Source organism: Ursus arctos, unplaced genomic scaffold (assembly GCF_023065955.2).
Source record: "Ursus arctos isolate Adak ecotype North America unplaced genomic scaffold, UrsArc2.0 scaffold_1, whole genome shotgun sequence".
NCBI lineage: Eukaryota > Metazoa > Chordata > Mammalia > Carnivora > Ursidae > Ursus > Ursus arctos.
This window is the reverse complement of record NW_026622763.1, coordinates 48170465-48196894: the sequence shown is the minus strand read 5'-3', so window position 1 is coordinate 48196894 and position 26430 is coordinate 48170465. Positions and strand designations below refer to the sequence as shown.

The window sequence follows — 26430 nt, the reverse complement described above, 5'->3', positions numbered from 1 at the left end:
GCAACAGCCTTCGTAAATCAGTTTGTGTTTTGTTACAATGGAATAGGAGCAATGGGGAAAAAATAGTGGGAAGTACAGGGATGTGGTTCGGGTTTATAATTTTAAATGGGTTGGTCAGGGTAGGTGTTACTGAAAGGGACACAAAAACCTATTAAAATTCTTCTTACGGAAGAATTAAATAGAAAAACCTGAAGAGCCACTTTTATTCTGCTGCCCCTCTCGCCCCGTGTTTGTTCCTTCTTTCCACAGAGGTTATTTTGCAGTATTTTCTTCCAGACTTTTTTCTGCTCATTTACATACAGATATGTAAAGAAAGAAATCCATACCCTATTAAATATGTGAATGGGATCATAAACACCGTAAGCTTTTTATTGAAGTATAGTTGACACAATGTTACGTTTGTTTCAGGTGGACCACATGGAGATTCCACAGAAATGTTTTTTGGTTTTTGCAACTTGCATTCCTCTTGGAAATGTTCCCACATTAGTTGTGTAGATCTGCCTCTATTTTTCACTGCTGAGTAGTATTACTAACCTGGATGGATTGAAGTAGTTTATTTAACCATTAACTTCTTGGTGAGCATTTACGTTACGATTACAAACTGCCTTCCATTCACATTTTGTGTCTGCGTGTCGAGGCGCACATGTGCAAGTAAAGTAATTTAAAGAATTGAAAGAACTGTGATTACTTCATCTAACAAAATCTGATTTTGAATTTTTAATGGCTGCTATCAAAAGCTGAACCACTTCAAATATCTCACATTTTTATTTGTCAATTGTATCTCAGTAAAGCTGAGAATAAAAAAGCAGTACCAATTTATACAGCCTCTGACAGTGTACCGTATACCTTTAAACATCTTTGAGGGTGAAAATGCTTATCTGTGCCAAATGGCACATTTAAATGCCAGTGTTTACATTTTAATAAGCTTTTCAAGAGCACTCATCATTTAAATTGAAGTTTATTTACTTGACTAGAAGCCACTAGAAGACTGGGCTAGTATCTTATTCATATTTGGGTTCCATTGCATCTAGTGGACACTCTGTGGGTATTCGAGTCACCAGCGGACATGTACACAGTAAGATGCTCCAGTAAAGGAGGGAGTGTTTTAGATGCTTAATTTGTAAAGGGCTGTTTGGCTTCCCCAGGAAGTATAAGGAAGAATGTCCTGGTACTACAGCATTTGTTGGAGAAGATTGAGGAGGTCAGGGTGGGATGTTTGTTAGAGGGGCCTTGGGAAGATGTGCCTGGTACTCGGTCATATTTGGAGATCTTCTTAAATCCGAGAGAATTTCCAGTGTGACGTATAAAGTGCCAGAGTTACACTTGTCTTGAGATTCATAGCCAAACCCATAGAAAAATTGGTCTGCCTGTGTTCCTAACCCGATGTTTTAGAAATAGCCTTGCAAAGTATTAGTTTCAGCCTACTAGTAATTCATAGTTTGTAGTATGTAGGTAATTCATGCTCATTTCATTTATTTATTATTATATTCCACTTGGATGGCGGAAGCCAGTGGTGACTTAAAGATGACTATATTGTTAAATGTAACAATAGTATTAATAATGAAGTTAATTGAGCAAGTATTTAATCTGTGCCTGATTTTTACATGAAGCAGTGTTAGGTACTGTGGCATTGTGGGAATTATACAAAAGCAAAGCAGAGAGCCTGCTCTCCGGAAACTTCTCATCTCTTTGGAGGTGGGGAGGGGGGCGGGGGAGGCATTTGCAAGACTGGCTTCTTTAGGTGGGGTTTCCTAGCCTATATGCCATCGTAGCTTATAGAAGACCTTTCAACTATTACCTCATTATTGATCTTTTTGACCAGTGATCTGGGAATCTGTTTTTGTCAGATTCTGAAAATATGTGTTTTATAATTTTTAAAATCAAGTTTGCTTTATATCCTCATTTTCTGTATAAAAGTAAAATTGCCTTTATCTTTACATTCCCACTTTCTTTGGGTTTCCTTTAACTGAGGGAGACATTAGCTAAGGCTAAAGATGCATTCTTTTTGTAGGAGCCCCTCTGTTAGGCATGAAAACAAATGCTTTGCAACCTTGGCTCTGCATCAGAAAAACCGAAAGCTTTAAGAATGCAGATGCCTAGAACCAGCCCTCAAATTGTGATTTGGGAGTTGTGGATGATGTCCAGGCAACCCGAATTTTTAGGGAACTGCTCATGTGATTCTGATACATGGCTAGGATCAAGAACCACTGGCTAGGAAAACCACACCAATCCAGAAGTCCACACTGAAGTCCAGGAAGATTGGGTGCTCAAAATTTCTGAAGATTTGTTTTAAATATCTGTCAGAAATCTCAAGAAGAAAATAAGAGAGGGAGAGAAGAGGAGAAAACCGTGAAAGAGGTTTCAGAAACCCCCTGGAGAAGTTGTCCTGATTTAATCAAGTGTCATGGAGCCAGGTGGGAAGGTTTGTTGACCAAGGCCGCCAATGGCCCATAAGAGCTAGATTGAAGGATTTCATTACAGAATCTAGATGAGGTTAATTGTGAAAACGTTCTGTTTCCCGACTCTGGTATTTTGTTCTGAGGAGAAAATAAATTGGGTGTGGATTTAGGCTAATTTTACTAGAGATGAGTCACAATGTGAAAGCTGAATTTATTGTTTACATTTACTCATTTCTATTGCCTGATGGTTAGAACTGCTGTTAGCTTTTTAGTGTATTTCTTTTTTTTTTTTTTTTAAGATTTTTTATTTATTCATTCGACGGAGATAGAGACAGCCAGCGAGAGAGGGAACACAAGCAGGGGGAGTGGGAGAGGAAGAAGCAGGATCACAGCGGAGGAGCCTGACGTGGGGCTGGATCCCACAATGCCGGGATCATGCCCCGAGCCGAAGGCAGACGCCCAACTGCTGTGCCACCCAGGCGCCCCATCTTTTTAGTGTATTTCTGAGAACCTAGTGTTTTCCAAATTCCTGTCAGCTCTTATACATGTTTGTATTATATCCACTTGTAGATGGAGGCAAAGATCTGATTTCTCCCTCCAAATGTATTATGCTTGGCTTTGTCACCACAGATGGCTCTGACTCTCTACTTTCCTACCGCCATTTTCTAAGACACGTTCTTATTTCTGGTGACTGGCTTTCTGACTTTTTGTCATAAACGTTAGATTTGTCATCAGAAATCTTCTGTATTTCTGAAAATAAACCTATGTTGCAATAATTTTAGATTTCGAGAAAAGTGACAAAGATAATACAGAGTTCCTATACGTTCTTCACCTGCTGTTCCATTTTATGTGAGCCTGGTTCATTGGTCACAACTAAGAAATAGAAGTGCTACATTACTGTCAACTAACCCACAGACCGTGTTCATATTTCAGTTGTTTGTCCACTGATATAATTTATTTTGGTCCCAGGATCCAATCCAGGATAACACACTGCATTTAGTTAGCCACAATAATTTTAAAAATAGAAAAAAAGATTAGGCAGAGCTCTATGGGAAATTAGCAGGCATTGTCCCTTTCTTTTCTGTATTCTGGGATCCTTCCCTCTCTTTCACCCCGTCTCAGAGGCCTATTTGCAGTGTGATATCCACCATTAATCTGTTCTTCTCTTCCCTTCCTATGAAAGCCCCTGTTCTCTCAAATCCGCTTCTTATAACAAACTGTTTAAAAACAAAACAAAATAAAAATCCAATAAGCAAATTTATATTACACTGTGGTGAGTAACACCTGCTTGATATGTTAGCTTTCTTGTAAGTTTTTATATTTAAAAATGTACGCCTATAATGGTGACATTTGGATGACTGGTGTTGGTCATCAAGGAAGATGTTTTGCAGAGGAAACTTCACTGTTGTCCACTCCTGTGCCTCTTGCATATTTTCCTGAGGAACCCCCTGTATTGCTTGTGTACTGGTGAGAGCCAGAGGCTGGTCCCTTCGTCACCTGCAGGGCTGCACCTACAGAATGAAATTGCACAGGGGCCTTGGGAATCCAGCCCCCAGGCCAGTTAACCAGCTTTCCATCCTGGTGATGGCCCAGGAGTAAGGGAGAGCAGGGCAGGAGAGGGGACCTCCCTAGGAGGAAGAGAAGTTTTCATCTCTAGGAAATGCCATTAATGTTTTTCAGGTTAGAGTAGTCTTTTGACTAGAGGTAGAATATTCTGTGAGTGCTGATGTGGCTTTTGGTTGTATTTTAAACCTTAATTGAGATCGTGGGATCAGTCAACCTGAAGGGTTCTTTACAAGAGATCATTTGGTATAGGCCCAGTCTTCTGGCTGGCTAAAGAATACACATTTGTTCTTCTTACATAGTCATTTTCCCCAACATTTTACTATGAACATTTTCAAATGTATAGCAACATTGAAAGTATTTTATAGTGAACACCTACCTACACCTAGATCCTACCATTACTATACTTTCTTGTGTGCACATCTATTCCTCCATCTTCATTTTTTGTTGCATTTCACAGTAAATTACAGACATTAGTAGGCTTCCCCCCATTACTTCATTACCAGCATAGTTATTTTGAGGAAGCCCGGTGAGTAAGAATTCTGCATCTTAAGCTTTAGAAAACTTGCCGTAAAAAATTTCCGATGACTTCTGATTATTTTAGAATTGATAGTAGTTTTAGAAAATAATATATATTTTTCATTTCATTGCTGTTCCTCTTCTAGTTGTTTCTCCCCCCCCCCCCCCTTTGGTCTTTCCAGTTTTGAGGGCAGAGTTCATAAAAGTAAGGCTTGAGGCAAAAATACTTTTGGTATCATATTAGGGTTGGATTTCTTTTTTTTTTAAATAATATTTTTTAATTATATTATGTTAGTCACCATACAGTACATCCCTGGTTTTTGATGTAAAGTTCGATGATTCATTAGTTGCGTATAACACCCAGCGCACCATGCAATACGTGCCCTCCTTACTACCCATCACCGGTCTATCCCATTCCCCCACCCCCCTCCCCTGTGAAGCCCTCAGTTTGTTTCTCAGAGTCCATAGTCTCTCATGCTTCATTCCTCCTTCTGATTACCCCCCCTTTCTTTATCACTTTCTTCTCCTTCAACAGATGATAAGAACTAGGAAGATAGGGTTGGATTTCTAACTCGAGAGAAAAAAATAACCTATCGCTTTGACTTTTCTTTTGGGAAAATGTCTTAAAAGTGCAGCTACCTTTATGTATTTTTTAAATCCAGTGAAAAAATTGTTCCAAGTAACGATTAAAGGTCAAGTCGTGGTTAAAGTTACTAATCCTAACATCCTTTCGTTGGGGACCTTTAACTTTAGACGAAATTCTGTGACAAGAACAGATGGTCCTAGAGCATCTTTCTGTTATTAGATTTAAACTATCAAATAGTCCCTGCCTTTTCACTTTAGCTCAGTGACTCTGTGAAAGCATAAGGATTACCCAGGGTGCTTCTTAAAGATACACATTCTCTCCCGTCTCGATGAAATTCTGAATCCTGGCTAGGCGGGGCCCAGAAATCTTTACCATGAGTCCTGGGTGATTCCAATGAGGTGTGTCAAAGGACCACACTTTGGAGCAAAAAACCAATTTAAAATTACTTATGCAAAATTGTCTCTGATAATCGGGACTTGGGGTAAGCACGCTGACCTTACTGTCTCATTTTGGTTTCCTTAAGTGCTGTAACGGTGCCTCTCTTAACAGATGGCGGTGAATGCCAGCAGTATACCCGAGCAGATACAGTCCCTCTCTGTGCAGGACTCTCAGGTATGTTTCTCCACCAGTCACTTACGTTTGAGATGATTTGTAGACCTATTTTTGGAAAAACCAACATTTTTCAGAAGATAGTTTCAGGGCAGTCCATCAAAATTGGGGGCTTGTAAACTCTCCTCTTTTAATAGGTATGGAGAAAAGAGTACTGTTACTATTGACCATGATTTTCAGGACCTCCAACCTTTAAATGATAGGTTCAAGAGCAAGGATTGATTACCACACTGCTTCTGAAATTGTTGGTAGTGTGTGAAGTAAGAAAAGCAAAGAAAATGACTCCCCATTCTGTTAGATTCTCGCCACAAAACCATAGAGTTAATTGATACTTTTCTCTTTTTGGCTCTCAGTTGGATTTCTACAACCTGTTTTCATAATTCTTTTATCATTGAATTTTATGGGGCAATTTATCTCTACAACTTGCCTTGTAAAAATAAAAGTCCAGGGACTGTGACATGCATTTATATTAAAAGTTACGTAATGGAAAATATGCGGCATGACTTGAGTCGGGTGCTGATGCAGAGCGCTGAACAACACACAGGAGGGACATGGACATAGTACCGGGGTGCAGGCCCCTGTTCTGGTTTTGCTGTATAATTAACAGGCAAGCCCTTTTGCTCTCAAAATCATTATACTATCAAGCATCACAAGCCTTGGGATCACAGCTTTGTCCCCCAGATCTGAATATCGATCGATAAATTCATTTTCATCCTACCTGATGTGTGTTTTCTGAAAGCAGCTGTAAACTGAGGATCGTGTGATAGGATTTTATGGTGGCAGGAAGCCTGTTTGAGGTCAGACATCTAGTCCTTGGCCCTTATTTTATAGCTGAGAAAGCATAGACGTGCAGAGGTTAAGTGGCTCATGCAAGGTTATAGAACTGGTTAGAGGCAGAGCCGGGATTCAGTTTAGGTCTTTTTACTCTGTATCAGTCAAGGTAGTAAAACAACTTGAGACGAATTGTGAGGACTGGTTGAATGATAAAAGGCAAGTTAGGAACAATAATTTGTCAGAAGGTGAATAGAATAAGGGGAACAGGAAAGGGGACTAGGATAACTAGTATTATGTAACATGTTATAGTTGATAAGCCATTTTCATATACACTATTTGTTCTTCCAGCAAACTTTTGAAACCGGTATTATCCCCATTTTGTAAGTGGGAAAATAGGTTCGGAGAATGACTTGCTCATGGTTGCACACCTGGTCAGTGACAGAGCCAAGTCTTGACCCGAAATCTCTGTTTTTCTACTCCAGCAGGAAGTTCTACTCATGTCCAGGGATTCGCAGGAGTTGGGAGGGGCTGTGGAGTGGAGGCATTTGTGGTTGATGATCTGTATTTAAGGAAATAGGTTGCAGGTGAAAAAGGCAGGAAAGATCCCTACTGGATCCCGCCTTCCTCTGCCTCCTGATGTTTCAGGTGCCCAGCCTTTGTGCATCACCAAACCCCAGTGGGTACCCACAATGGCTCAGCTTGTGGGATGCTCCTTTAAGATGGCCGACCCTTCCTGTTTGGACTTACTGCAGCTTATACCACCTGTTCATAGGACCCACCCTACAACTGAGGTTTTCTATTTGAAACATTTGGTTCTCCAACTGGGATGGGAATTAGGCATCATTCCAACCTTCACATAGAGCTGCTGTGTGGCCAAATAGGACATGCCATGTGTAAAGACCTAGTTTGGAAATTTCCAGAAAGAAAGGGTCGTGGGAATCAAGGGATGTCATGATTTTATTCATTTTTTTGCGGTTTTGTTTTAAAGGGCCTACCCAATGCTAACGAAGACTATAGAGAAGCTTCTTGCGCTGTGAACCTCGTTTTAAGATTAAGGTAAATAATACTGTTTATTTTGTACTGCTTTTGCTATAGTATAATATTCTTATTTCCTTCACTAAGTTTTCGTAATATTAGCATAAAATAAAATTGTTAACTTATTTGATTTCGCCAAACAGCTAGTGTGTAAGCTGTATTCCCAGGACTAATTGCTCTTTTCTAATTGCTTACTACAGAAAAATAAGAAAGACAGCACCAGATGACTGTGTCTGCAGGCTCAGTGTACCCTTCATTAAGTTTTTTTTTTTCCCTTTCCTTTTCTTTCTTGGGCTTTTTTTCCCCTTTTTTTTTTTTTTTAAATTTTTTTACAATGTAAGATCACAGTAAGAGATTTTTAATGAGTTTCTTTCACACTTCGGCAGTCAGTCTGACAGAAATAAACCATGCTTGTACTACAAGTTGCCTGTTCAGAACATTTTTCAGTGGCAGGTTTGATCAGCTACTGTGGAGAAATGACAGATGTATTTTGAAAGAACCCTCAGTCTTCTAGGAAATGGATACAAATATGGTTCCTGACCGTGTCGACTTTGTATCTAGTGAATGAAAGTTCTTTCTGTTTCATGGATTCCTATACCGTAAGGTCCATCTTGATGTGTGTTCTTTGTTAAGAATATGGTGTCTGAAGACATACTTGCTTCCGCTTAATTATAAACAGCTTCACTCACCAGGTCAGTCAGGATACTGTCACATTTTTGAAGGTGTTTTAAAATAAGTTACGCATATGTTCTCCTTTGACAATTAAATAAAACACATGGCTGATGGACCATTTTCAGAGCCATGGCTATAAAAAGCGGATTCATTTTCAAGGTTAGTTTCCAGCCGTCTGAGTTAGTTTAGTCTGTCAGGGCAGATAATCGTCGCCATAATCACCCGTTATTTCTGATGGTCATTTACAATCTGCGGTGTGTTTTCACATGCTTACCAGGGGAACTGCACGGCAAGCTTTGCTGTGATTTAATTCAGAGGTGATTTCCCAGTCAAGAAGTGAAATTATTGCGAGACTATTTTCCTTATATTTGAAAGTAGCCTTGATTATGATTCATAATTATGCATATTTAGTGATCGCCAAAGAATGAAATAGCCCATTCCTTTGTTTGACTTTGGAACCAGATACTACTTTTATTTGTTCACTTGTTCATCTATTCATTGCACGAACGTTTATGATAAAACCGCTGTGCCGGGCTCTGCGTTCGCTCCTGAGATATAGTCACGAGCGAGACCGTGGAGGTTAGCGGCCAGTCCACTTGAGTGCGCGTTATTGGGAGTGACCTTTAGAGTCCCAGCATCCAGTCTCCTACTTGATATACGCAGGAATTTTTTCTTCAGCGGTGTGCTAGATATCCACCTCACCTCTGTGCATACTTGAGCGCTTTTTCCGTGATTCCCTCCTCTGATACTAAAACGCTTTGTTACGGTTCACCTTCTTCCTTGAGATTCAATTGATCTTCCGATCTGGGGTCCAATTCTGACCCTTAGAGCCAGATGCCAGGTTCTCTGGATTGAATTCTCCTGGAGAGTATTCAAATGCATACGTAGTCTTTAGCGTTACCTCCCGAGACTGTTTTGCTTCAGGTACTAGAACAGTGTAGAAGAAGTGCACCCCCTTGTTTTTCTGAGAGCCATTTGTAGTTTCCTAGGACTCGCTCCTTTTTCCTGGGAAAGACAGTACAAGTAGCCTTGCTTCTCATCATATGGTTCTATATCCTCACAGTCCTTCATTGACATGTAGTCTGCCCCTGCTTTTGTTACCTTGTTCCTCATGGGCCCAGGTGGTTTCTTCCTGAGTTTGTGACTTAGACCCCTGATCCTACATATCTTCCACCTTCAAATAAGCTAAGAAACAGTGCATAGTGTCCGTCTATCTGTACATACACACATACACACTTTATTTTGAAAATCACAAGGAATATTAATGTATTAAAAGTTCTAAGATGTTCTGCAGGAAAGGAATGTAAGTTGGTTTACTCTAAAACCTCAGAACTGTCTTCATGGAGTCGTTTTCCAGTTTAATGTTGTAGCACCCATATTTAAATGGAAGCCTCCAGATGTGGCCTTAGCAGACTAGAATACAATAGTGATATTATGTGATTTTTTTTTTCTTTTCTTTTTACACTCTGTATTTCTCTTAAAGCAGCCTAAATTTCCATTGCCTTTTGAAATAGCCGTGCACTTTGGTGACCAATCTAGCATGACCTAACAGCCAAACAAAGCGTCTGATTTTGTTATTTCCACTTGAAGGGCTATCAAGCCTAATTTGAACTGCAACTTGTGCTTTAAACCTCATTCTGTATGTCTTAACATTTGTCACTATAAGAATGAACCTGTTGGGTTTGACCCATTGCTTGCCTCCCCCCACCCCGCCACCCCACTTGCCCATACTTCACTCATGATTGTCAGTGTGGCATATTAGTTAAAATGTTTGGCTATATGTCAGTTGCCCCTCTGATGAACCTGTCTTACATCTTTATCTACAACATGGATTTCACATGTTCCACAGTTCAAGTAGTACAGAGGCTTCTGGCATCTGTTAGAAACCAATCACCTTCTGCATGGCTTTTAATAATCAGTATTTTTTGGTTTAGTTGCTCAACTAGAAACAAATCTTATTGGGGTGCCTGGGTGGCACGGCGGTTGAGCGTCTGCCTTCGGCTCAGGGCGTGATCCCAGCGTTCTGGGATCGAGCCCCACATCAGGCTCCTCTGCTGTGAGCCTGCTTCTTCCTCTCCCACTCCTCCTGATTGTGTTCCGTCTCTCACTGGCTGTCTCTATCTCCGTCGAATAAATAAATAAATAAATAAATAAATAAATAAATAAATAAAATCTTTGGGGAAAAAAAAAGAAACAAATCTTATTGACTTTACTGCTTTTTAGTGGACATTTAGCTAACTACTCCCAGGGATACCATAAAAGGATCCATTAAAAATGTTACTGAAATTGACATATCAATGATTTTTTTCTGAATCTAACCACCTAGAAACATTTCCAAAAAATAGAAATGAATTTTTATATGACTTGGTGAATATATGTTCATGCCTGATTGTATGCATTTTTTCCCTGATTAAATGTATACAAGGTATTCATTTAAACCAGCTTTTTTTCATATTTGAGAACTCCTGAATCTCCCAAAACTGTATAGTTGTTTTCCTCTAAGGGCAATCCTTGTACTTTGAGAAATAACCTTTAAAAATGAAAAGTTAAATGCTTTTAAGTTTTTGTGGCCGCCCTGTGCTGACAGAAACATAAGCAGCAAATCTATTCATTCACTCTGTATTTATTGAGCACCTGCTATGTGCATGGCGCTGTTCTAGGTGCTGTGATGCAACAGTGGAAAAACACAAAAGATGAATTTAAATTTCTTGCCTTCTAGGAACTTAACATTCTAGAGGCAGGGAGAGGAAATATTCAAATATTCATATTACTTACATGATAAATCAAGTTCTCTGTTGGCAAAATCTACATCAGGAGCATAGAAAGTGTGGGGGTGCTGTTCCATATTAAAGAAGGCATAGTAGATTTCTATTGTTGTGTAATAAGTTAGCACAAATTTCGGGGCTTACGACAGCAGCCATTTATTCTCTCCGTGTCTGTAGGTCAGAAGTCTGGGCACAGCTTAGATGGGCTCTCTGCTGTGTCTCACAACACTGCAATTAAGGCATGCCCATCTGGAGCTTGAGGTCTCCTTCCAGCTAATTTGAGTGTTGGCAGAATTCAGTTCCTGGCAGTTGTGGACTGAGGTCTTTGGCTCTTACAGGCCACCTGCCGCACACACAGTTCACAATAGGACTTTGCCTTCTTTTCAAGGGTAGGAGGAAACCATCTCCCCTCCCCTTCAAGGGCTCAATCCCTCTGTTAAAGATTTCTCACTGGATTAAGCTAGTTCCCTCTACATTAATCTCCCTTTTTATTAAGTCAAAATCAACTGCTTTGGAACTTCAATTACATCTAAAAAATCCCTTTACCTTTGCTGTATCAAGTAACCTAATCATGGGAGTGACAGCCCATCATATTTAAAGGTCTCGTTCACACCCAGGGGAGAGGATTACTCAGGGCATGCGCACGAGGGGACAGCGGTATAGGAGACCATCAAAGAATTCTTCCTACCACAGAAGGGCTCTCTAAATAAAGAAGTATTTGAGCAGACACCTGACAGATGTGAAGAATCAAGCCATGAGATTGTTTGCAGCAAAAGAGTTCCAGGCAGAGCAAACAGTGATTGCAAAGATTCTGAGCAGGAAGCATGTTATAACCAATTATAAAAACAGCCAGGGAAACAGTGTGACCAAAGGGGTAGGAGATCAGGTCAGAGAGTTAGCAGGGGCTGAATCCTGTAGGGCCATGTAGTCTGTGGTGTGGACTTTGGACTTCACTGTTAGTGGGTAGAAAACCATTGGAAATTTGTGAGCATATCTGAGTTACATTTTAAAACCACTGTGATTGAATTACGGAGAATGGACCATCCAGGGGCCATTTAGGGTGGAAGCACAGAGCATTGGCAGGCTACTGCAAGCCACGCAGAGAGCTAGGATGCGATCTGGACCAGGCCAGGGAGTAATGGAGGTGGCAAGTAATTACTGAATTCTGGATAGAGAAGAGAACTCCAGGATTACTCAAGGTTTGGGCCTGAAGATAGGGATGAATGGCAGTGAAGAGAGTTGGAGGTCCAGGATTTGGCGGAATCAAGAATTCAATTCCAGAAGTCCAGGTTTGGGCGGCATTAAGAATTCAATTCCAGAAGTAGTAAGCTTGGGTTATCTAGTGGATGACGTGTATGTGATGTCAAGTAGGCATTTGGGTGCACACGTTTAGATTTCATAGGAGATCTAGTTCTGGGCTAGAGATACTAATTTGAGAATTATTGGCGCATATGGTATTTAAAGCTATGAGATTAAATGAAATCACCTAGGAGGGAGTGAAGACAAGGCATCTGGCACACTCTCAGGTGCTCCATGGATGCAGAGCAGTCAACAGATTGCTGAGGAGAGGCTGGTGAGGTAGAGGAGAGAATGGCGGTCCTGTAAACCAAACAGGAAATGTCTCAAGAAAGGAGGAGTAAAAAGCTGCAGCAATTGCTATTAATAGATCAAGTACAATGGGAACTAAGAATTCACATTGTATTTGGCAAAATGCAGCGCATTCTTGACCTTGGCAAGAATTGTTCTGGTGGAATGTTGGGGACAGAATCCTGGCTGACCTGGATTTGGGACAGAGTGGCAAGAGAGAACGCAAGAGAGTAGGAATAGATTACTCGTTTGTCCAGATAACTTAACAGATGGTTAGTATCCGGGGAGCAGAGAAATGGAGTGAAGGGAGTCCTTTTTAAAAAGGCATTGTGTATCAGTTAATGGGAGGGAAACCTGGAATGAGGGAGGGGATATGGTAAGACTGGTGTCCTCAGATGGGTGGGACGGGATGATACCCAAGCATACACGTAGATGTCAGCCTTAGAAGAGTGGAGAGGTCCCCTGTTGGACGCGCAGCCACCATGATGGAAGGGCGGGCGGGCTGACGTGCAAGGAGATGGATGGGTTTGGATATGGGAAGGTGGAAGTCCTCTTCTGTTGTTTATATTTTCACAGTAGAATAGTGTGATCAGTTGAAAGTGAGGAAGGGAAAGATGTTGGAGGTTTGAGAGTTGGAGATAAGTGTGTAGGAGAGCTGGAGAGTACATTCAGGGAAATGTGGTAGGATGAACATGTTGGCCCGGCGATCCCTTGAGGCCAGTGATTGTGACTGTGAAGGTGGGGCAGGTAGCGTGATCCCTGAAATGGACTTACCTTGATGTCCCAGCATAGAGATCTGTGTGTGTGTGTGTGTGTGTGTGTGTGTGTGTATGTGATTGTATTTGACACAGAAACACAACATTTAAAAACATTTGTAGAGGAGTCTATGAGCACACCTATGGGTCCCAGTTTTGGAATCACTGGAAACAAATGTGGGTCATGGAAGTGCCCTCCGTGGTCTCTGTGTGCAAGGTGGCAGTCACTTGACCTCTCTGGCCACCAGCACTCCCTCGCAGGGTGAGTGCTTCCTTCTCTTAGAAACCTCCAAAGTTACATGCTCCTCGAGAATCAAAGCCCTGCCACCCAGTGTTGGTTCTGTCATATGATTTCTTCATTGCCCGTTTGGCGTTTGAAATTTATTTGAGATCACTCGTTCCCTCTCTGGGCCCAGGTAAACTACCTCCTAAACCAGCCCATGTGAGAGGGAGCTGGATAATTGTTCTGGGCAGTGTTCATCAGATTAGAGAATCCATGCCTCCTCCTTTTATATCTTTCTCATTCCTTCCCATCAGTATTCTGTGTGTGTGTGTGTGTGTGTGTGTGTGTGTGTATACACACACATATGTACACACAAAAATAGACCCTTGCTCTGTCTTTGGGATCCGCTGGTCTAGCCAGTGTGTGACGCGTATTGGGAAATAGTGTGCTTGTCCTTCTTACTCCCTGCGGCCATCTGGGCATAACATTTATGTGTATTGTGCTCTACCAGCTAGTGGGGAGAGACTTGAGTTCAAGCAGGCCTTTCATCAGTCCTTAACTAATGCTATATGGGTAGCTGCCCACTTACGTCTTGGAAAAGGTCATTCTGACTTTCTTTTTGACATAGCATTTTATAGTCTTACCTGCTGGGAATATGGCTTCCTTCTCCCTCCTCTCACCCCCAGCCCCAAGATGCTAGGTAAGCCTCCCCTTCATTCTGTAAATAGGAAACTCAGAAATATTTTACTTTTCAAAATGCCACGTTCTGTAAGAAAAGACAAATACATAGTAGCTACAATCATATATTTGTTTCTCTGTTCATTTCTGGCAATCATAGGCAAAAGACTGAAGAGGCAAAGGCTAATTTCTTCCTTGCAAAAATACACCGTTGCTTTACCTTGTTCTCAATACTGACCTGCCAATGTGAGGCTGGAGACAAAGCGTTAGACCTTTGGTCTTGATGTTAAATGCTGGAGGTAGTTTAGAAAGTAGATTTTTCTCTTGAGTACTTTTATGCAAATGTTTTCTTGCTGATTGTACATATGGTAATGTCATCTGTGTTATCAAAAAACTTGAGTATCAAGGTGCAGCATAAGGAAATCCTCTTAAACACATCTCAGAGAAAGCTTGTTAAGTGGGCCATCTCATGATTTATATGCCGTCAAGAGATACTACTATAATTTCTGTTTAAGTGGAACATTGTACAAATATTTTGCCATTAGTATATTTTTCATAAAATAGAATAGTCATGTATTTGACATAAAGCGTATGTTTTTGAGAACTGGGCTCAGTGATTTGGAAAAATGATAATCTTATCAGTTAAATTGTTAATTCCTTTGTGTAGATGCTGTTCGTACTCTGACAGTTCAGCCCTATGGATTATAGTTAAAGTTTTGCTGAAGGCAACTGTCACAGTTGCTGTACACAGATGTTCTGGAATGGGCAGCCCATCGATGTGCTCATAATGAATTTACCTTGTTTTTAGGTAGCAGTATCATTATAACTTGATGGACCAATTAAAGACCCAACAAAACTACTTTCCTGCTTGTAGGAAAAGATCTCTAGGATAGGATATTTGTTTTAATAAAAATCCTTTAGTATGACAATATTGCCTCATTTGACTTATTTTAATTTCTCTATTAAAAGGTGAACTTAAGCTATTGGTATAGACTTAGTAAATCCTAATTTCGTAAAGAAAGCTGAAGCTGATAGAAACAATGTTGATCACTGTTTTAGCATCAGTGTGTCTGAATTTTAATTCCACATTATCATTATTCAAGAGGAATTAGAATTCTTAAATGGTTCTCTAGCCTGTAAAATTGAGTTAATTGCATAATTTTTACTAGTCAAGTGGTTGGGAAGCTTGATTAATTTTCCCCCCAAAGGTTAAATAGTATGGGTATAGTTGTGGCAGTGCTTTAGGTACATTTTTTCCCCCAACACACTGATTATTTATGGCCTTCTTTGTGCAAGGCTTTGTTTAAAATCTAAAGATGAATAAGACAGGGTTTCTGCACTCACAGAGCTTACTGTGTAGGCGGAGAGATCAGACCCCGCTCAAATGACTCTAACACAAGGTAGAAAGTGATAAAGGCAATAAGAAGACAGACGAAAAGAAGAGCTATGGGTAGTTAAAGGAAGCCGAGAACCCTTTTGTCTGAATGTTATCTTTGGGTTACTTGTTCCAGTGGTGACCAGTGTTTGTTTATTTTTTTAACATCTAAATTTTGAGAGGAGTAATGGTTAGGTTGATTCTGGGGGTGATGTCGGGCTGTGGTGTTTGGGAAGGGCCTTATCAGACTCAAATTATTTCTGACAACACCACACTTATGGTGTAGTAGAGTGGTATGTATTATTACATGGGCACCAAGTTATGAGAAATACAGTTCTTTAATATGAAAACTATTTTGGCATTTTACTTAATTTTTTAGAATGTTCTCTTTTGGTTAATTCCTTTCCTCTGAAAATTGGAGTCATTGCTGCACATCTCGGCTTTATTGTCAGTGAGATCCTTCAAAAAGAGAAAGATCCTACTACGTGCCAGGCACTGAATAAGCGCTGTTTGTGCTTTGTCTTCTTTATCATAAAACCTCCACGAGGTCAATCCTGTTGTTACTGACATTTCACAGATGAAGAGATTAAGGTGCAAAGTCATGGGGGTGACTTGTCCAGTACTACACAGCGCAGAAGAGGCTGACCGGGTCTTGAACTTAGGACTGTTTAACACGCTGGTCTTGGCTCTTCTCCACTTGACCCCATGGCCGTACTCCATTCAGTTCCGTTTGGAGTGCAGTAAGGAACTCGTGTGCACTTGGGAGGTTACATTCACCTGTCCACCTTAAGATGTCATGTAAATATTTCTTTTTGAAAGATTTGTTTCAGAGCGAGAGCAAGCGAGCATGGAGAGGGGCAGAGGGAGATAGAAACTTAGCAAACTCCTCGAGCTGAGCTCAGAGCCTGATGTGGGGCTTGATCTCCCAACCCTGAAAATCATGCCCAGAGCTGAAACCAAGAGTTGTTGCTTAACTGACTGTACCACCCAGGGGCCGCTCATGTAAATATTTTTTTAGCAATGTTTCCTGATGAACTCCTCATTAAATATTGTGGCAGGAATACCTGAAAATATTTTAGAGATGATGCAAATAGCAGTTTTATATCTTTAAAAGCACTGTCACGTCACATGCCTGATTTCATTTTTCCTTTCATCCTGTGTTTGCTGCCCACAGATGAAAAAGAGAGATGGGCGATATTAAGTAACTTTTCTGTGGTCATGGAGCTAGTACACACAGACTGGAGCCTGGGTCTTCCGGTTTTCGTCCAGTGGCATGGATAGGGAGTTGGCATAAGGACAGGTGATGTGGGGTGGTGGAGAGTGTAGGCCTTTTGTGTATATGAAATCTTCTGGTAAACATCCTAAAGGAAGGAAGATTTATATTAAAAATTTGGTTAAGTAAGGAAAGCAAAATAGAAGAATTAAAAACCATTCATGGTGAGATAAAGTTACTTTTTCTGACAGTGGAGCAAGATGTTTGTGAGTAGAAAGACTTCCAGCAATAGGGAATGTAAAGAGTTCTTTGTTTTGAGGTGGTAAATGGTTATCTTAGAAATTTAGGAAATCACAAGAAAATAAACAAAAGCATTCACAATCTTACTACTCAGGGATACATCATTATTAACTTCTCTGTAAATATTCTGGTCTTTTTTCTGCACTTACAGTAATGTAGACTTAAAATATTTCTACAATAACATTTTTAAAATTTAGTTTCACGTAACACAGTGTTTTTATAATCTGCTTTATTTGGTAACATCTTTGTTATCGTTTCGTGTCAAGGAAGATAGATCTACACAATCCTTTTAAGTGGCTGCCTTATATTTTGAATGAATGTGCCAAAACCTATTACTTAAAATGTGTTATTTGACATTTACAGAGTTCCCAGTTTTTTGGTATGGCAACATAGAAAATCTTCTATGTGCAAAAATGATGTTTGAAAACTGCCTAATAGAAAAAGTCTCTTCCAGCATTGAATTTTGACCTTGGTGGTATGCCCTCAGACTTGGAGAAACCTGGAGACTCAAAACCGAGTAAGCCTGGTATCAAAGCACGTGGGGATTAGAGGGGCTGGTTGTGGCTCTTGGTTCAGCAGAGGATGTCCCTATCTATGTAGCCGCCAACACTGCTTTCTCACTCTGTTAGGGCTGAGTGCTTAGGGCAGGGTTTTAACTAAGGCTCTGCACCGAGAAGCCACACAGACGAATGATTCCTGAGTATAATGTGCTCACCAGCGATAGAACACAAATGTAGGCTTCCATCTTGCAACTGTTCTTTTGAATTCTTCCTTCTAGTGCATATTCTTTAAGAAATGCTCTCTTGGCTGTTGGCTGTGAGCCAGGGTTAAAGGAAGTGACATCTGTGGGACTAACAGTTGGAGGAGATGAGAAATTGCCTTTATGCTTTTAGAGCCTTACGCAGTGTCCGGCATGTGATAGACCCTTAATGAATATGTGTTACACAAGTGCCAACTGAGTGTTTCTTAACTAGAGGTGGGTCTCAGGGGGCACCTGGGTGGCTCATTCGGTTAAGTGTCTGCCTTCGGCTCAGGTCATGATCCCAGGACCCTGGGATTGAGAGCCTGCATCCGGCTCCCTGCTCAGCACGGAGCCTACTTCTCCCTCTCTTCCCATTCTTGCTCTCTCTTGCTATGTCTGTCTCTCAAATAAATAAAATCTTTAAAAAAATTAATAAAAGTAAAGGCAGCTCTCACAAACTTTTAATATCAATCTGCCTCACAAGATTTTTTTTTTTTTTTTGCAGCTCTTTATTTTTGATGGTATAGCAGAAATGGGTACCAAAAATACTTCTTTACTAGGTTTTCTCTATAAAAGTTCCCAAGCAAGGAAATACTTTGAATATAATCTCTATATTTTATTTTAGTTTTTAAAAAATTTATTTATTTATTTGACAGAGAGGCGGCAAGAGAGGGAACACAAGCAGGGGGAGTGGGAGAGGGAGAAGCAGGCTTCCCACCTAGCAGGGAGCCTGATGCGGGGCTCGATCCCAGAACTCTGGAATCATGACCTGAGCCGAAGGCAGACGCTTAACAACTGAGCCACCCAGGCGCCGCTCTGTATTTTATTTTTGAGAGTATACATGGGCTCCGTGCTCTGAGAACTGCAGGGCAGTGCCTGTGGCAGAGGTACAAGGGAAGCCCTGCTGGCCGAGGACCCTGACAGGAGTATGCCCTTTCTTCCTGTACACACAGTTTGGGTTACTTCTGGCGTTGCCCGTGGGATCCATTGGCTGTCCCTGCCTCTGGGTCTCAGGGACAAGTCTCAATGTGTGAGTTTTGAACTGTCTGTGTGATATGCTGCTTCGTCCAGACCCCTCTCTAGTGGATGTTCCCTGGTTAAAAAAAAAACCAAAAACCAAAAAACCAAAAAAAACCAAAAAAAACAAAACCCACGAGTCTTCCTGGCTCCTGTAGACAGCCTAAAGGTAGAAGCTGTGTGCGTGTGTGGAGCTTACCCATAACTATAGCTCTGATGCAGAACATTTTCAGGGGAGCTCGTCTCTAACCTCAGAGAAGTGCAGTGGATTGTGCCATGTCCCATGTCCCATCACTGACCATGCCAGGAGTAGGACCCCACTATTAACCTGCCGGGGCTGGGGGGAGGGGTGCTTCCTTCCTCTCCTCTCTCTCCTCGTAAGTTCCTCAGTACTCTGGCCAGCAGTCCGTCCTCCTCGCTGGGCCAATTGCTTGGTCCCATTTTGGAGACTTTCATATCTTCCCTGAACTCTTGCTTCTTTCTCATGAGCTTTTTAATGTCATTGAACAGGTAGGCAAGGAGAGAAAATGTCTCAAATGTAGCGGGTACCTTAAAAAGCTTTGGTGGCATTTAAGTCAGCGTTAATTACCTGATACCCTGGCTGAAATTTTAACAAACGCTTTAGTATTTTAAGTTATCCTTTCTGTCACTATGCAGAGGCTGTCTCCCCTCTCCTTTTTTATATTCCGCCTTTCCTAGCTGCTGATGAGGTAACCTGCTGCTCTTCGCATTCTAAAAATTCTCCTCTCCAGTGTTCTCGGGGAAGGTTGTCTCTTAGGACTTGTCCTCTTGATCAGAGCTGAATAATTCTGAGGGCTGTTTGCAAAGTTATTTCAGGTCTCAGTTACCATATCCCTAGAGATAATGAGCGGTAAGATTTCTTCCTGGAAATGTTGGGTCTTGGAAAGGTAACAAGCATATTTCAGTTTGGGAGCTTTCTTCATCTTAACTTTTCTTTCCCCATCGAAACCAGACTCCCTAGAATATACTTTCAACTTTATTTTGCAATTCCCAGAGTGGTGGAAAACTTTGTTCTCCTTGGTAAAACTCCTACAGTTGCTAACTGGTCGTGCAGTGGGAAATCTCTGCTGCCCAATGAATTTCGCTGGTTGGTCTTTGTATTAGTTATCTACTGCTGCTGTAACAGATTACCACAAACCTAGTGGCTGAAATGAGGACCAATTTATGATTTTATGGTTCGGGAAGTGAGCAGTCTAACATGGGTCTCAGTCTAAAATCAAGGTGTCCTCAGGGCTGTGTCTTCCTTTCTGGAGGCTCAAGAGGAGATTCTGTTTCTTTGACTTTTTTATGAATTTATTTCTTTTAAAGCAGTTTTAGGTTCACAGAAAGATGAGGGGGAAGATATGGAAGTTTCCTTTACCTCTTGACCCCACATATGCATCACCTCCTCCACTATCAACATCCTCCAACAGAGTGGTATGTTTGTGACAGTCTGAGCCTCCATTGACACGTCCTTATCACCCCAAATCCATAGCTTACATTATGTTTCACTTGTGGTGCTGTACATTCTGTGGAGCTGAACAAATTTATAGTGACATGTACTACTGTTATGACTCTTGGTTTTGGCTCATGTGGTGATCTCAGGGTTGTGAGATCAAGCCCTGTGTTGGGCTCTGCTCAGCATGGAGTATTTTCATTACCCTAAAATCCTCTGGGCTCTGTCTGTCTCCTCTCCCACACTTCTGGCAACACCTGATCTTTTTACTGTCTCCCTAGTTTTGCTTTTCCCAGAATGTCCTATGTTTGGAATCATACAGGACATAGCCTTTTCAGATTACATTCTTTTTAGCTATGAGTAATACACATTGTATGTTCCACTATGTTCCGTACACATTGTTTGTTTACCCATTCACCTACTGAAGGACATCTTGGTTGCTTTCAAGCTTTGGCAGTTATGAATAATGCTGTTATAAATATCCACATGCAGGCTTTTGTGTAGAAATAAGTTTTCAGTTCTTTTGGATGATACCAAGAAGTGTAATTGCTGGATTGTATGGTGAAATTAGAGTTAGTTTTTATTAAAAAAAAAAAAAAAAAGCCAAACTGCTTTCCAAAGTGGTTATACCATCATGCATACCCACTAGAGTTCCTCTTGCCTCATATCCTCACCAGCATTTTGGCCATTCGAATAGGTATATGGTGGTATTTTGCTTCAATTTTCATTTCTCTGATGACATTTGTGTGGGACATCTTTTTATATGCTATTTGCTATCAGTATATCTTCCTTGGTGAGGTTTTGGTCCATTTTTCTTTTTCTTTTTTCTTTCTTATTGTTGAGTTTCAAGAGTTGTTTGTATATTTTGGACAACGGTCCTAAATCACTTATGTCTTTTGCAAACGTTTCATTCTCTTGACATTGTCATTTACAGAGCAGAAGTTTTTGAGTTTAATGAAATCTAGCTTATCAATTATTTCTTTCATGAATTGTGCCTTTGCTGTTGTATCTAAAAAGGCATCATTGTACCCAAGATCATCTGTGTTTTCTCCTAGGAATTTAATAGTTTTGCATTTTGCATTTTGCATTTAGGTCTGATCCATTTTTGAGTTAATTTTTGGGAAGGATGTAAGGCCCATGTCTAGATTCACTTTTTTTGCATATGGATGTCCAGTTGTCCCAGCACCATTTGTTGAAAAGATCTGTGCTCCTTTGTCAAAAATCAGTTGACCATATTTATAGAGTATACTTCTCGGCTCTCTATTCTGTTCCATTGGTCTATTTTTCTGTTCTTGCACGACTACCACAATGTCTCGATTACTGTGGTTTTTGCTTTTTTGGGGGGTTGGTGGGGGCAGAGGGAGAGGGAGATAGTGTTAAGCAGACTTCATGCTGAGCAGGGAGCCTGATGCTGGGCTCAGTCTCACAACCCTGAGATCACAACCTGAGCCAAAACCACACTTAACCGACTATGCCAGCCAGGCACCCCTTAATTACTGTAGTTTTGTAGGAGATCTTGAGGTTGGGTAATGTCAGTCCCTCAACTTTATTGTTCTTCAATTTTGTGTTGGCTCTTCTGGGTCTTTTGCCTCCATATAAATTTTAGAATCAGTTTGCAGATATCTACAAAATAACTTATTGGGGATTTGATTGGTATTACCGATCAAGATGGGCAAAACTGATATTTTGAAAATATGGAGTTTTCATATCCATGAATATTGGATAGCTTTCATTTATTCAGTTCTTCTTTGATTTCTTCTGTCAGTTTTGTAGTTTTCCTCATATGGATCTTGCACATATTTTGTTAGATTTATACCTGAGTGTCTATTTTTAGGGGGTGCTAAGGTAAATGGTGGTGTTTTTAATGTCCAGTTCTGTCTTATTGCTGGTATATGGAAAAGCAATTGACTTTCATATATTAATCTTGTATCCCTTAACTTTTCTATTGGCTGTCTTTATACCAATAATTACCTATTGGTTGTCTTTTCTTTTGGATTTTCTACATAGATGATCATGTCATCTGTGAAGAAAAAGTTTTTTTTCTTTAAAGACAAAGTTTTATTCTTCCCCAATCTGTATACCTTTTATTTCCTTTTCTCATTGAATTAGCTAGCACTTCCAGTTTGATGTTGAAAAGAAGTGGTGAGAAGGGACGTCCTTGCCTGATACCTGATCTTAGCGAAAAAGCTGAGTTTCTCACCTTAAGTATGATTTAGCTTTAGGTTCTTCATAGATATTCTTGATCAAGTTCAGGAAGTTCCTCTCTGTTCCTAGTTTACTGAGTGTTTTTATCATGAATGGGTGTTGGATTTTGTCAAATGATTTTTCTACATTTATTGATATGATCATGTGGTTTTTCATTTTAGTTTTTTGATTTGATGAATTATATTAATTGATTTTCAAATGTTGAGCCAACCTTGAAGCAAGGATAAATCCCACTTGGTCATGGAATATAATTGTTTTTGTAAATTGTTGGATTTACTCTGATAACATTTTGTTGAGAATTTTTGCTTCTTTGTTAATCAGAGATATTGGTCTGTAATTTTCTTGTGAGGTCTTTGGTTTGGGTGTTAGGATAATGCTGGCCTTATAGAATGAGTTAGGAGGTGATCCCTTAGCTTCTATATACTAAAACAGGTTGTAGAGAATTGATATAATTTCTTCCTTGAATGTTTGGTAGAATTTATCAGTGAACTCCTCCAGGACTGGTGCTTTCTGTTAGGGAAGGTAATTACTTATTCAGCTTCTTTAATAGATATAAACCTATTCAGATTGCCTATTTTCTTGTGTAAGTTTTGGCAGATTGCATCTTTCAAGGAATTGGTCCATCTCCTCCTCTAGGTTATTAAATTCATGGGCATGGAGTGTCCGTGTTATTCTTAGGTTATCCTTTTAATGTCTGTGGGCTCTATAGTGCTATCCCTTCTTTCATTTCTGATATCAGTAATTTATGTCCTCTTTTTTTTTTTTTCTTAGTTAGCCTGGCTAGAAGCTTATTAATTTTGATCTTTTCAAACAATCTGCTTTTGGTTTTGTTGATTTTCTCTGTTGATTTCCCATTTTAAATTTCATGTCTGGTTCTGATATTTGCTCTGTCTCTTCAAATTATGTTTTTTTCTTTTCTTTTCTTTTTTTTTTTTTTTTTTTGCTTTTTGTTATGCCTTGTAATTTTTTTCTTGAAGGCAGACATGATGTACTGGGTAAAAGGAACTGATCTAAATACACCTTTAGTGATGTGGTTGTGAGGTGGGGGAGGGGTAAGTGTTCTATAATCCTATGATTAGGTCTCAGTCTTTTAGTCTGTGCCTCTGGACTGTGAACAAGAGTTTTGTTTTTGTTTTTCTTTTTTTTCCCTCCGCCTCAGGTGGGACAGGATGGCTAGAGCGGGGCATTGGCTCTTTCCCTTTTCCCAGGTTAGCTAGGCTCTGATAACCCCAGCAAGTTAAGCTCTGGTTAACTAGTTTCCCTTGAGGGCAGGCTTTGTTGAGAATAGAAGGCTCTCTCGCATTTCAGGATGATTCCTTTTTACCTCCCCTGCTGAAGCCTGAGGGGGTTTTCTCTGATACTGATTGTGGAAAACTCATTAAAGGTCCCGGAGCTCCCTAATTTTGTACTGGGGGCCCTCTTATGATTGTGTTCCCCTGGTGTTTTTGTTTTTAGGATTTTTATTTATGTATTTGAAAGAGAGAGAGAAGAGAGAATGAGTGAGAGAGATAGCAGGAGCAGAGGGAGGGGGAGAGGCAGACTCCCCTGCTGAGCAGGGAGCCCAGTGCAGTAGGCGAACGCAGGACCCTGGGATCATGGCCTGAGCCAAAGTTAGTCGCTGAACTGACTGAGCCACCCAGGCGCCCCTCCCCCTGGTGTTTTTAACTCTCATGCTTGTCTACGTGGAGGTTCTAGCGATTTGTCAGTTGCAGTTAAGATTTTCCTGCCCCAGCACTGGTTCTCACTGTGGTTTCTCCTTATGAGTCTCTCTGTTGCAGTAAGCCATGACTCTCTATAGTTGCCTTTTTCTGCAATCTTGGGGGCAGTGTTTGCCCTGTGTCTTCTGCCTTACAGATCCAAGAAGAGCTGATTTTTCAGTCCATTCGGCTTTTTACTTGTTATGATGGAGTGGTGACTTCTAAACTCATTGCACTGTGGAACTAAAAATTGAAAATACTCCCTTGCCTTTTCCAGCTTCTAGAGCCTGGCCACATTCCTCCGCTTCTGGCCCCCTGCAGCTGTGTGAGGAACTAGCAACTTTATTTCCCTCTGACCTTGCCTCTGTCATTACATGTCTTTCTCTGACCACAGTGAGGAAGGTTCTGTACTTTTAAGTACCCATGTGATTGAGAATGGGTCCATTTGCGTAATCCAGAATACTCTCGGGTCTTGGTCCTTAAGATAATTACATCTGCAAAGTCCCTTTGGTCCTGTAAACTAACGTGATCATGGGTTCCTGAGATTAGGCCGTGGACATCTTAGGGTGGTGATTATTCTCTCTGCTGCATTCGTGAATGGTGGCGATAGTAGAGGAAGATTTTAAGTGTCTCTCTTTAGCTCATGGTGTATAATTTCTGTTCTAACTTCTGTTATGCTTTCTTGCCAGTCCCATGTTTCTTAGTATTACAGGGCCTGCTTCTGTGCCTGCCACATTACTAACATTTAGGCTCCCCAGAAGTTGGGCAGTGAATTTTCATGACCTTGGATTATTATCATGGAATACTTGTTTGGTCCCTGGTATATACAAATGCTACAAAGAGGATGTACATGTATATGAATATTAGTTTTTCTATCTTCATAAATATCAGAGACAATTATATGGAAATATGCAGTTACCTGTTTCATCCCTTTAGCTGTCAGGAGGGATTGATTGAACATGCAAGGTAATTTGTGAAGGTAAGCCTTCCTACAGTATCCTTGAGGTTAAGGTCTGAATCCATGGTTCCTGTATAGGTCCGTCCTTTAGGATCTAACACCCAGGTCTCTAGGGTATATGTGTAGAGTTTTTCCAACTCTTCACTATTGTAAACAGTATCACCCTACACATACCTGATTCTTTCCCATGAAAGAGTATGAGCACGGACATAACTCAGGGTAGTACAGGACATAGTCGTGGAATTGCAAGTTCTCCATCTGTGGCTGATGAGATAATTACTATTCTAGATAGCATTTACTGCCTGTTAACCATATGCAAGGCAATGTGTAAAATGTCAGCTGCCTTATTTCCTTTGCCTCTAACAATGCTGTGAAATAGATACAAATATTATTCTCATTTACAGGTGAAAAAAACCTCAAGGCTCAGAAGGTCATTTACTTGCCTAGGGTCACACTCCTGCTCAGTACCGAAGGAGGAATTCCAACTTCTGTTATCAGTGCCTGGTAGGCACTCATTTAAACACTGCCCTGTATAGCTTGCAATGAAAGAAAAGTCCGGAAACATATACTGGAGAGACAAGGTTATGGATTTCAAGCTACAGAGTTTGTATTGTATTCTGTAGGTAATAGAAAATAACGAAAATATTGGGGTGACAGGAGGCAACCCAGGAAGAAAATTATCAGAACTCTTGCTTACTCAGAAATGGTTTTTCTTTCTGCCTTCGTTCACGTCGCTATCCCACATTAAGCTGTGTTTTCTACATGTTAAGTGGTGCCTTCACCTTCTCCAGTTCACTGTCATCGACCTTGCTTCCACACTGCTCCTCTTCGTGCATCAGCTGACAGTTCGGAGAGTGTCTGGCAAGGGCCTGATGGTTTATAAGATACTCAGTGACCACCTGTTACCAGGACTGCCACTTGTCTTTCATTTTGCAAATGGGGATGAAAACATTTTCTCCATTGCATGATGCATTAGGTCATTTGCTAGAGTTGACAGCAGTTAGTCTGGGAGCTGCTGTTGAGGTTGTTACGTGGGTAAAGGGAGGTCTGGGCCTGGGGACTGGAGATGACCTCTTACAAATGGCTGAGCCTGGCCCAATGCTTATGAAAGATGATGAGACAAACATTAACTTACCCGAACTTAAAAGCAGAGGCTGAGCAAGAAGTAGAATATATCCACTGTATTTTAGGGAACCATGGCAAAATAAAACCCATCACTTGATAAGGATCTGAATTTAATGATAATTTGGTTGGATGGAATTAACTAGAGTTTATCTTCCGAGCTCCCGGCCTCTGGCCCAT

At 40.7% G+C, this 26430-nt stretch overlaps 1 protein-coding gene across 5 annotated transcripts in view; it reads left to right on the top strand.

Moving 5' to 3' along the window:
* STK39 (serine/threonine kinase 39) overlaps positions 1–26430 on the top strand; it is a 440397-nt gene that overhangs the window by 323105 nt on the left and 90862 nt on the right. For all 5 annotated transcript variants that reach the window (XM_026492623.4, XM_026492622.4, XM_057318301.1 and 2 more), the window contains 2 exons: positions 5617–5679; positions 7439–7506. In XM_026492623.4, coding sequence (XP_026348408.1) covers positions 5617–5679; positions 7439–7506 — 131 coding nt within the window. The remainder of the gene's footprint in view (positions 1–5616; positions 5680–7438; positions 7507–26430) is intronic.